The sequence below is a fragment of the Podarcis melisellensis genome (genome assembly GCF_964234715.1).
Source record: "Podarcis melisellensis genome assembly, chromosome: 8".
NCBI lineage: Eukaryota > Metazoa > Chordata > Lepidosauria > Squamata > Lacertidae > Podarcis > Podarcis melisellensis.
This window is the reverse complement of record NC_138540.1, coordinates 11,846,799-11,859,152: the sequence shown is the minus strand read 5'-3', so window position 1 is coordinate 11,859,152 and position 12,354 is coordinate 11,846,799. Positions and strand designations below refer to the sequence as shown.

Below are 12,354 nucleotides of genomic sequence, written 5' to 3'. Positions count from 1 at the left end.
TTCATGCAATATTGCAATCCATAATGAATTGGGGAAAAAATGTTTAAAAGTACTTTTCCAAAAATACTAGAGACCTTTTTGTTGGGGATAATTCAGACATAAATTCCCAGGTGTCAAAAAACGTTATTTATGTATGCCACTGCTGCAACCTGTGTTTCATTAGCCCCCAAATAGAAAACAAGCGAGTCGGAACTAAAGAAGAACGGCAACTTAAGCTGATGGAATATGCAAAGCTTGTGGACTTAACATGTATAATAAGAGAACAAGAAGAACATACGTTTAGAGAAAATTGGAAAATGTTTATTGAATATATGGGGGGAAATGGTGTACACTTGAAAACGTTGGCAGCATTAAGATAAATTCAACAGAATGAATAAGTTTTGATGGACGTAATAATGGAATACTAAATGGTTTAGTTTATGTCAAATATGCAGGGATTTATGATATGCAAAAGGAACCATGGAAAGAGAAGAAGGGAAGTCATTGATATTTTAAGGATGTTTAAATGAGTGTTATAAATTGTAAAACAGAAAATTTAATTTTATACACACAGAGAGAGTGAAACCTTGGTTTACAACCATAATCTGTTCCAGAGGTCTGTTTGTAAACCAAAACAGATTGTAACCCAAGGCGCGCTTTCGCCAATGGGGCCTCCCAAAAAAATTTGTGTGTAATCCCAAAAAAAATATGGGTTGTAATCTAAAAAAAAAGGTTGCAAACCGGGACACGCACTTCTGGGTGTGATGTTCGTAATCCAAAACGTATGCAAACCAAGACATGCAAACTAAGGTACTACTGTGTATATATACAGAATATAAAAGCTATATTACAATCTCTCCTCCAGCTTGGTGGCTGGAACATCAGTGGTCCCTGGCAGGAGGACGACTTCAACCAGACTCTGCTGCAGCTGGCTGCACAGCACCACATCTGGCCCTTCTTCTCCATCTACGTCAGCGCCGACTCTAAAAACTCCAGCGTCAACATCATTCAGGTGGGTGTGGGAGGTGGAAGGCCACGCAAGGGGTGAGATGCATTTTTTGGAGCGGGAGCTGTCGGTTCTCCCTGCTCAGGCCAAGGTGGGAGATTGCATGCCCTAGCCCAGGCAGGCGGAACCTTTGTCACCTCTGGAGGCCGTGTGCCCATGGTGGACACAGCAGGCTCCATTCCAGCTGTGTTAAAAGCTAGGAGTCTCTGCACAATGCCGTCCTCCATCCAGGCAAGGAAGAGGCATCACCCATGCCCCAGAAGTCATTGCGGCCAGGTAGAAGCACTCGGGGGCATGGTGGAGACATTGCGGGCCTAGGCTGGTTTCCTGAGGGCCGGTTCGGGAATCTTGGCGGACCTCCAGGTTAGGGTTACCAGACGTTCCCGGGGACAGTCCCCGGATTTGCAAATCTGTCCCCGGACAAATTCCATCCCTGGAATGTCCCCAGATTTGCAAATCTGTCCCCGGGAAACGTGGCAGTGGCAGCCTCAGCAGCCCAGAGCCAGCCTGGTAGCGCAGTTGGCTCTGGCCGGCTTCAGGAGCTGCTCACTGCCGTGGCGCCCGCCATTTTTCCTCGCCGGAAGTCCCTATAGGATGTGTATTCTGCTCGTATGATGTGTCTTGTGCGATCTCCTGCCCATTTCCCCCTTTGTTTTGACTGATTGGGGGAGTCGCGGGTGGGCAGCCGTTGCCCAGTCTTTTAAAAAACTCTGCATTTATTTTTCACAGGATACGAAAGAAGGGCTTTGCACCTTTATACAATATACATGTATGCTTGGACCCAAGGTCTTTTGCTTCACCATCCCCAAACTGACTCCCTGTTGCTACTCAGCTTCAAAAAAAAAAAAAAAAAGTGTCCCTGGATTCATTGAAAAAAATCTGGTAACCATACTCCAGGTTCCCCACACCGGCGGCACCTGATTGGTTGCTGCAGGATACAGGATGCTGAGCTCGGTGAGCCTTTGCTCTGACCCAGCAAGAAGGCCCTGTCTTTTTGGTCCAGAATTGCAGCCCAGGGTCCTGCACTGGAGGAGGGGAAGGGCTGGAGCTTGGTGGGTAGAGCTCCTGCTTGACATACAGAAGGTCCCAGACCTCCAGGTAGGTTTGCAGGAACTTTGCCAGCAGCCCTGAGCTGGATGGAGCCCAGTAGTCTGACTCAAGTTTCCTCCGCTCTAGACAGAACTGTGGCTCCGCATCCGCACTGTGTCTTCACTCCAGTTTGTGTCTCCCCTCCAGGTGGACCAGGCAGGGCTGATGTTGCCTTCCAGGGACTACTATCTCAACAAAACGCAGAACGAGAAGGTGAGGGTTGGGCGGGGAGCGGTTGGGGTGCTTATGGTCCTAGCTTCAGACTGGGGTGCGTAACGGATGAGGCAGTCTGTTATGTCCATGGTTCTGAAAGCGGGCAATAGCGCCCCCCAGGTGGCAGTGGGATTCCCTGGGGGGGGGGGTGCCAAAATGCCAGGGGATGCAGGAGGTCTTCTTCTTCTTTGGTGATCCCTTGTAGCCAAGAAAGATTGTCTTCCATGAACACGGTTTTAACAGTGTGTCCGTAAGTGACTGTGGAGGCCAATTCTGGATCCACACATCCTTCCACAGTGGGGACAGAGGTTTCCGGGCAGGAGTTGATCACGGTGAGGTTTTGCCAAGCATGCCTTCCTCTTAGCACATTTCTCCCTTACGTCCTGAGTTTGAGCGTCTTCACAGCCCATGACGCCTTTGGTAAAGGCTGTTCTCCAATTGGAGCCCTCTCAGGCCAGTGTTTCCCAGTTGTGGGTGTTTATACTACATTTTTTTAGATGTGCCTTGAGAGAGTCTTTAAACGTCTTTTGTTGATTTCCGGCATTGCGCTTTCCATTTTTAAGTTTAGAATAGAGCAGTTGTTTTGGAAGACAAACAGGCATCTGCCCAACATGTGACCAGTCCAACGAAGTTGATGTTGTATAAATGACTATCAGCCATACAGGATCCAGTTCATCCATTCTGTTGAATTAGTTAATTGAATATATTCAATCAGATTTTGAATAAACATGCAATGAATTGTTACTGTTTTGAATTTTATCATTTTATTATCTCCCTTACCGGGTCATGCAAACCACTACTCTGAATATTGCTTTTTATAGGGTAGGGGCCACTGGGGAGGAGTTTATAGACCTTGAAAAAGACTGGGAGCAGCTGTTTTTAGGTATGACCTTTAAAGTGTGACTCCCAGGCCCCAAACATCTGCAGTCAGCCTTGTGATTTGCCTGTGTCTGAGACTGGACATTTGCAGTGGGGAGTCCCCAAAGGCCGACATTGCAAGGGCTGCAAGGTGTTGCTGGTATTTGATGTTGTGGTTCCCGTTCTCCTTAATTCCGTGCAGCCTCCTTTCTCTGCCTTAGAATCATAAAAATTGTAGAGTTGGAAGGGGGACCCCCAGGGGCCATCTAGTCCACCCCCTGCAAATACATAATTCTCCCCCCACCTCGCCTTCCTCCCCAGGTGCTTGCAGGGTACCTAACCTACATGGTCCAGCTAGGCATGCTGGTTGGGGGGCAGGATGAAGCTGAGACCAGGCGGCAGATGGAGGAGATCCTGGACTTTGAGACCACCCTAGCCAACATCACCATCCCCCAGGAGAAGCGGCGGGATGAGGAGCTCATCTACCACAAAATGCCTGCCAGGGAGCTCAAGGTAGGCAATGTGTTTTTTAAAAAAGACTAGGTTGAAGCTTCCTGCCCGTGCAAAACTGCCGCAGATAATTGAAAGCCAAAGGCCTGGTGGAAAAAGATAGTATATGGGTTAATGAGTAGGTTTTGACCTATCAAGCCTTAGGCCCAGGCTATCTGGAGGTCCATATTCCCTATGCAAAGCTGCCTGCGCTCTGAGATCGGGGGGGGGGGGCCTTCTCTCAGCCCCACCACCCTCACAAGCACACTTGGCGGGAATGCACAACAGGACCTTCTTGGTGGTGGCTTCTCCCAGACAACTTTGGAACTCGTTTCCTAAAGAAGTTAGACCAGCTCCCTCCTTCTTGGCCTTCCGCCGGCAGGTGAAATGAAAACCTTCAACCAGGCCTTTGGCTGATTAATATTCTACATCCTTTTAAATGTTGTTTAGAGGGAGAGGGGAGAGACTTACTATTGTTTTGTTGTTTTTGTTTTAACTATTTGTGTTTTTATCTTGGCTTTTTATCTTGTGAACCTCCCTGAGTTCTTTTGATGAAGAGCAGTATATTATTATTATTATTATTATTATTATTATTATTATTATTATTATTATTCATTCTTGTTCCAACAGGCTTTTGGACAGTTATTAACATTTGATGCCTTACTCTGCTTAATGTGTTTAATTTGTTGGAAGCTGCCCTGAGTGGCTGGAGCAACCCAGTCAGATGGGCAGCATATAAATATTGAATAATAATAATAATAATAATTACTATGATTTAGGGAAAGAGCTAATGCTGTGATGGGGGGGGGAGTGTTTAGTTGTCCCCCACCTCCAACGTTTTTAGATGTTTCTATTTTAGCTGTAAGCCGCCTTGAATCTCTGTCAGGGAAAAAAGCAGGATTGTCAATGTAATACAACAAAAATTAAAACAGTGGCTCTACTCTGTTTAGGACTTAGCTGGAGACAGCCCAATCCTTACTGGGATTCTTCCAGCTTCCCTAGGCTTGCTTGTTTGTTTGTTTTGGAGGGAGGGGTTCCTCTCTCTACCGCCTGCTCAGTAGGTCCCATTCCGCCAGCCACCCTAGCCAGAGAGAGACCTCTAACTTGTCTTTGTCTCTGCTTCTTGCACCTTCCCCATCCCTGCCCTGCCCCTCTTCTACTCCCGCAAAAAAAAGAACCTTTCTCCGGCCGTGGACTGGATGCCCCTGCTGAATGCAGTCTTCTCCCCGGTGGAGATCAACGAGACAGAGCCAGTGGTGGTCTACGCCAAAGAGTACCTTGAGCAAGTCTCCTATCTCATCCTCAACACAGACAGGCGGTGAGTGCGGCTGGGTCTGGGAGCGAGTTGAACTGATGGAAGTTTTCTTCTCTGTGGCCCCCATCTCGCCTTGGCTCAGTGATCAGAGCACCTGCTTTGCATGCAGAAGGTTCCAGGTTCAGTCCCTGCAGGTACAGCTGGGGAAAAGACCTCCTGCCTCAAACCCCAGAGAAGCCACTGCCAGCCAGTGTGGGCTATATGGGTCTAGATGGACTTGTTGGAAGGCAGTTTCCTCTGCTATTAAATCAGCCCTTACTGATTGATTGATTGATTGATTGATCAGAACCGCAAGGATTGGAAGCTTAGGGAGAAGGCTGGAGCTCACCTGCTTTGCATACATAAGACCCCGGATTTAGTCTAGTGCTCTGATCCTCTCTAAGGTAGCTTTCTGGTTCTTTCAGTTCTTCATTCAGAAGCATGAGGACTAGAATATTGGTTCGTCTTCAGCAGAAGGAACACAACGTCTGCAGCAGAGCACCTGCTTTGTACGCAGAAGGTCCCAGGTTCAATCCCTGCTGGCAGCATCTTCCAGGTGGGGCCGGGGAAAGGCTCCCTGTCTGAAACCCTGCAGAGCCCTTGCTGCCAGTCAGTGTAGGCAATACAGAGCTAGGTGGACTCGGTAAAAATCAGCTTCCTTTAAACTAGCCCTTTTTTCAGAACAGTGAGGACTAGGCGCTTGCTTTATTTTTAAGGACCATAGCTCAGAGGTGGGGCATCTGCTTTGCATGAAGGAGGTCCCGGGTGCAGTCCCCAAAGGCACACCAGGTAGGGCTAGTAGGGGGCTCCCTTGCAACGCCTGCGGTGTGCAACTGATATTGAGGGGAGGGCACTTTTTGCAGCCAGTTCCAGGAGAGGATGGAGAGGTCCTCATCTTTCCCTCCTACCCCACCTGTGCTGGTCCCGGGGGGAAGGTTACTGTTACTGTAGTCAAAGTTCAGTCCTGAGTCACTAGCCTGGAAATAGTCCACAAGGTGCGAGGTGAGGTCCAAAGCAGGGAGCCGGGCGGGGACAGGAACACTCGAAGATCAGAAGCAGGAAGCCGGGCGGGGACAGGAACACTCGAAGATCAGAAGCAGGAAGCCGGGCGAGGAACAGGAACGCTGGAGGAACAGGACTGGATGCTGGCCGAAACAGCTCTTCAGTGACGACGTTGCTCCCGCAACCTGGGACCGGGCTGACTGGCCTTTATCTTCTCTGAGGCCAGGGGCGGTCCCGGCCCCCAGGAGACCCGCCTCTCCTTGCCTTAAGGCGAGCACTCCTCCTGGGAGAAACCAGTTCCCTTCGCCTCTCTGCCCTAAGCATCTGCAGTTCAGGAGAGGCTGAAGGGTTACTGGGCCCCGGGGGAGACTCACCTGTAGGCACTGAGTCCTCAACCACCTCTGGGGCCAGAATGGATTCACCTGGTGCCTGCTCCTGAGGATCCGGCCCAGGTGCAGGCTCCTCAGAATCAAGGCCCTGCCCCAGTTCAGCCGGCCCTGGAGGCGGGGACTCCTGTGCCGGCTGGGATTCCTCCGGTTCACTCTCAGAATCGGAATCCCAGGCCATCACACCACCCCTTTTTCCATTCCAGTATCTTGCACAACTACATGATCTGGCACCTGGTGAGAAAAGGAGCCGGCTTTCTGGACCAGCGCTTCCAGGATGCAGAGGAGAAGTTCATGGAGGTCATGTACGGCTCAAAGAAGGCGAGTAGGAAACTTGGACGGCACTCATTGCTTTATTTTGTTACAGTGGTGCCTCGCAAGACGAAATTAATCCGTTCCATGAGGCTCTTCATATAGCGGTTTTTTCGTCTTGCGAAGCAAGCCCATTGACAGCTTAGCGGATTAGCGCTATTAGCGGTTTAGCGGCTTTTAGCGGCTTAGCGGATCAGCTGATAAGCGGCTTAGCTGCTTAGAAAAAGGGGGGGAAGGGGAAAAAACCCCGCGGGAACTCGCAAGACATTTTCGTCTTGCGAAGCAAGCCCATAGAGAAATTCGTTTTGCGAAGCGCCTCCAAAACGGAAAACCCTTTCATCTAGCGGGTTTTCCGTCTTGCGAGGTGTTCGTCTTGCGGGGCACCACTGTACATTCTATTGTAAATAAATACAGTGGTACCTTGGGTTAATAACTTAAGTCATTCTGGAGGTCTGTTCTTAACCTGAAACTGTTCTTAACCTGAGGCACCACTGATGGGGCCTCCAGCTGCCGCAGCCACGCAATTTCTGTTCTCATCCTGAAGCAAAGTTCTTAACCCGAGGTACTATTTCTGGGTTAGTGGAGTCTGTAACCTGAAGTGTCTGTAACCCGAGGTACCACCGTATATGCATTTAAAATAAATAAATAAAGCTCTACAAAAGAAAAGCAGAAATCTCATCCTAAGGCAAAGAGCTGGGCGGCTGTCTGCAATTCAAAGACTGGGAGACCTGGTGGTCCACCCATGTCCATCCTGGGTGCTTCTCACCAGGAGTTGCTCTCCAGGGACCATCACCCTCCTGCTTCCTGGGTGGGGAGAAAGAAAGGGTTTGCTGGTGGCATTCATCTCTGGCCCTCAGTTGCCCCAAGTTCCTCCGCTGATGAGAGGCGGAGCTAGCTGCTCTGGCACCTGAAGTGGTGTACATGCTGTACAGATGGGGGTGGGGCTAGCCGCCTGCAGCAAGCGTCCCAGGGGGGTGATGTCACCCCCCCCAGGGATGACACCCAGGGTGGACCGCACCCCCTTCCTCCACCAGTGCCGCTGACGCCAAGGGTCTCCTTCCGCCCCACAGACCTGCCTGCCCCGATGGAAGTACTGCATCAGCGACACAGACATCAACCTGGGCTTTGCGCTGGGTGCCATGTTCGTCAAGGCCTCCTTCGCGGAAGACAGCAAGGCAGTGGTAAGGCGGTGACTGTTACAGGGCCAGTTCCGCTAATCTTATTTTATTAGAGTTTTCCAATATACATTTCCACCATTAAATATCCACTACAGTGGATGCTTGAGTAGCAAACGTGATCCATGCAGGAGGCACGTTCGCAACCCACAGCACCACGTCTGCGCACGCACGGGTTGCGATTTGGTGCTTATGCGCAAAGCACGATTTAGCACTTCTGCGCATGTGCGACCCCCAAAACCCATAAGTAACCTGTTCCGGAGTACTTCCGAGTTTTGGCGTGTCCGTAACCCCAAAAAAAGCAACCTGAAGCATCTATAACCCAAGGTATGACTGTATTGCAATAGTACCTTCATCGACTTCCCTTCTTCCTCTTCCATGGTTCTTTTAATTTTTCCATAATTTCTGCATATTCTTGGGTAGGGAGGGAGAACAATGTTTAATTTCATCCCCCCCCCAGTCATAGTTCTCTATTATACATTATACAGTTGAATTTACATTAACCCCACTAGCGTTTTCACTTGTTTACAGTTATTTTCCAAATATTCCACAAAGATTTTCTGCTCCTCTTTAGATACTTGATATTCTCACTCTCTTATTCTGTTAACGCTGCATATCCTATCATTTTAAGTTGCCACCTCTCCTTCTTAGGGACCTCTCTGACCCTCAATTTTTGGGCTAACAAAATCCAAGCTGCTTTAGTTACATACATAAATAAGTTTTTCTGACTCCTGGGTACCTCTGTCTGCACCATTACTAAAAGGAATGCCTGTTTGGGGGGGAAATGTTTTTTTTAAACTTTTTTTTCCATATCATTATATATCATTTCCCAGTATTCTTTGGCTATTCTGCATACCCACCACATATGTTCCTTCTACTTACTTGCATTTCCAACACACATCAGATTCAGATTTCTACATTTTAGCTAATCTGCTCAGGGTTAAATACCATCTATGTGTCATTTTCATATAATTTTCTTTCAGTGAGTAAATTTTAAATCTTTCCTCCAAAGTTTCTCCCAGAGGTCTGTTCTGCTAATCTAATCTAACATATTTAGCTTACTTGTGTTTAGCAGAAAGTCCCAATTTAGGCTGGATCTAGACACATCAAAGAAGCGTTTCAGTTTAAAGCGTTGTAAATTTAAACAGGGAAAACAGGTAGAGAAAAAGGCAGCTCCAGATCGCCGTCTGGTGGCACAAAATTATATCACATATACAATGCATATACAGTATTTTTCGCTCTATAAGACACACTTTTTTCCTCCTAAAAAGTAAGGGGAAATGTGTGTGCGTCTTATGGAGCGAATGCAGGCTGTGCAGCTATCCCAGAAGCCAGAACAGCGAGAGAGATCGCTGTGCAGCGCTCCCTCTCACTGTTCTAGCTTCTGACTTAGTCACGCTCTGTCCCTTCCCCCACCTCCCAGAAAAGCCCGCAAGAGCCACGCGGAGCCTGTGTGCTGCTCTTGGGGGCTTTTCCCCGAGGAGGGAGAAGGGCAACCAAAATAACTACCAAACTTTTAGAAGACATCTGAAGGCAGCCCTGTTTAAGAAAGCTTTTAATGCTTAATAAGTTATTGTATTTTAGCGTTTTGTTGGAAGCCGCCCAGAGAGGCTAGGGAAACCCAGCCAGATGGGCGGGGTATGTATGTATGTATGAATGAATGAATGAATGAATGAATGAATGAATGAATGAATAAAATCATCTCTCTCTGTGAATATTGAATAAATTACCTTTGTAAGAACCTCTTGTTTTCCATTTCTGGCTGCCAGCTGTGAGGGAGGGGGATGGGATTCCCTGAAGCCCCTCACACACCGACCATTTGCCAGGACCTCCCCCGCCCCCCCAATTCCTATTAAAAGAAGCAGTCCGCCTCGTAACTTCGTGTTTTGTCTCCACCAGGCTGAGGAAATGATTAAGGAGATCAAGATGGCCTTCGAAGAGAGCTTGGCCACCCTCCCGTGGATGGATGAGGAGACGAGGCGGTCCGCCAAGGAGAAAGCCGACGCTATCTACGACATGATCGGTTACCCTAAGTTCATCATGGACCCCAAAGAGCTGGACAAAGTGTTCAAGGATGTGAGTTGGAGGTGGGGCAGGCCCACTAAGGCCAAGCAGCGGGATTTGGAATGGGGGGTTGGCGGTGACTGCGGCCAGATGCCCTGGCCTCTCCTTGCTTCCCTATTCTGATGGGCCAGTGTGGTGTAGTGGCTAAGAGCGGTGGACTCGTAATCTGGGGAACCGGGTTCGCTTCCCCGCTCCTCCACATGCAGCTGCTGGGTGACCTTGGGCCAGTCACACTTCTCTGAAGTCTCTCAGCCCCACTCACCTCACAGAGTGTTTGTTGTGGGGGAGGAAAGGAAAGGAGAATGTTAGCCGCTTTGAGACTCCTGAAGGGGAGTGATAAAGTGGGATATCAAATCCAAACTATTCTTCTTCTTCTCCTTCTCCTTCTTCTTCTTCTTCTCCTCCTCCTCCTCTTGCTTCCTGGCAGTACGATGCCGTCCCGGATCTGTACTACGAGAACGTCATGCAGTTCCTCAACTTCTCCGCCCGAGTGGCCGCTGAGCAGCTCCGGAAGCCTCCAAACCGTGACCAGTGAGTCGACCTCGGGATGCTGGGGGGGGGGGTCGAACGCCGGGGAGGGGGGCCCACTCGGACCGTGCATTTTTTCAGGCACACCAAGCTTTGGCTGAAGCTGAATGTCGGAAGGTTCAGGACGGGTAGAAGAAAGCACTTCCTTATGCCTTGCATAGTTAAACTATGGAACTCGCCGCAGCGGGAGGCAATGATGGCAACCAACTTCGTTGGACAATAACAATAAATGTATATGACTGGGTTGCCCCAGCCACTCTGGGCGGTTTCCAGCGAATTAAAACACAGTGAGACATCAAGCATTAAAAATGTCCCTATACAGGGCTGCCTTCAAATGTCTTCTAAAAGTTAGATAGTTGTTTATTTTCTTGACATCTGGTGGGAGGGCGTTCCACAGGGCGGGCGCCACTACCGGGAAGGCCCTCTGCCTGGTTCCCTGTAACCTCACTTCTCAAACTTTGAGGAGGAGGTTGCTGTTAGTGTGTGTGCATAGGCGCCGACTCCATGGGGCCTGAGGGGGCCCGAGCCCCCTCAAAAATTCGTTTGGGGGGCTCTGCCCCCCCAATAATTTAAGAAAATTATTAGTTATATTATGCTTTGTAAAATCACAAAATTATGTTGGTATTTTTTATTTTCCTTGTTTGACGATAGTTACCTTTTAAAATACATTCAGTAATGAGTTAAAACAAAGCCACTCCCGATCTAGAGAGGGGGTGGGGTTGCGGGCTCTCGACTCATCAACAATCTCGCGGGGCTGGCATCAGCCCCGCGAGAAGCGGGGATTCCCCCTAGCTCATTAATATTCACCGCCCACGGCGGCAGCCAATCGGCTGCCGCAAAGGGCGGGCCCTCACAGGTTCACTTAAGGTCGGGGCAGCCCGGGGCTCGCCCCTTTCGTTCCCCCAGCAGCAGCGGTTTGGAGGTCTTGGGCCCCCCCAATATTTTTTATAAGTCGGTATGGCCCCCCCCCAATATTTTTTATAAGTCGGCGCCCCTGTGTGTGTGTGTGTGTGTGAGAGAGAGAGAGAGAGAGAGAGAGAGAGAGAGAGAGAGAGAAGGAATCTTTTATCCAAGTTGGATCTCAAGGCAGAAGATAATGTCCCCCGGTTCTTACAGGTTCTGCAATCCAGTTTCTATATATTGAAGAAATAAGCTGAGAGGGCCGTCTTGCTGGTCATCCAAGTTGTGCATCCTGCATTCCAAGAAAAGGACAAACCTTTATGTCCTCAATCATTCCTGCCTATTTCCTGCTCCCACTGCATTTTTGCTTGTGCAGTCTTGCACAATTCCAGCTGGAGGCTGGCATTCAAGGGGAGAGCTCAGCTCAGTGCCAAAGTGCAAGCTTTGCAGGCATGTGCAGAGTACTCCCTACCCCCTGCCCTGACTAACAGATCTGCAGTGAGCAGTAAAAGGCCCCCAGGGCCAAGGGTGCAATTTCCAGACATGTTTTAGGGTTACCCATGAAGACTTTGAGGTTGAGGAATGGGAAATGCCCAGAACCCAAATTGGGCTGATGGAGCATTGAGCTTTTAGGACACCTCGAGTGGTTTTGCCATTGACCATACTCTCCCCCTCTTCTCTCCCTCCTCCTCCTCCTTCTGCAGATGGAGCATGACTCCCCCAACAGTGAATGCATATTACTCCCCGACCAAGAATGAAATCGTCTTTCCTGCTGGGATCCTGCAGCCTCCGTTCTACACCCGAAGCTCCCCAAAGTACGAAGGTTTCACTCTCTTTCTCTCTGTCACCCCACACCCAATCAGATAGTCAGTGTTTGGCAAGGCAGGGGGAGGGCATTAACACCCCTCCCAATTCAGCCTCACTGCCGTGAGGTTCAGGAAGAACTCCAGCAGGGATTGGTTTTTTTTTAATGTGCGGCTGGAAGTAAAGCACTATGGTCTCAGAGGTGATGGATGGAGACTAAAATGCCATTAGAGGCCTCCTGTGTCTGTAAAGCTT

General features: G+C 49.3%; 1 protein-coding gene across 4 annotated transcripts in view; it reads left to right on the top strand.

Moving 5' to 3' along the window:
- ECE1 (endothelin converting enzyme 1) overlaps positions 1 to 12,354 on the top strand; it is a 63,657-nt gene that overhangs the window by 40,274 nt on the left and 11,029 nt on the right. For all 4 annotated transcript variants that reach the window (XM_081923133.1, XM_081923135.1, XM_081923132.1 and 1 more), the window contains exons 6-14: positions 845 to 991; positions 2,222 to 2,287; positions 3,467 to 3,658; positions 4,810 to 4,952; positions 6,523 to 6,637; positions 7,699 to 7,809; positions 9,703 to 9,879; positions 10,295 to 10,398; positions 12,000 to 12,110. In XM_081923133.1, coding sequence (XP_081779259.1) covers positions 845 to 991; positions 2,222 to 2,287; positions 3,467 to 3,658; positions 4,810 to 4,952; positions 6,523 to 6,637; positions 7,699 to 7,809; positions 9,703 to 9,879; positions 10,295 to 10,398; positions 12,000 to 12,110 — 1,166 coding nt within the window. The remainder of the gene's footprint in view (positions 1 to 844; positions 992 to 2,221; positions 2,288 to 3,466; positions 3,659 to 4,809; positions 4,953 to 6,522; positions 6,638 to 7,698; positions 7,810 to 9,702; positions 9,880 to 10,294; positions 10,399 to 11,999; positions 12,111 to 12,354) is intronic.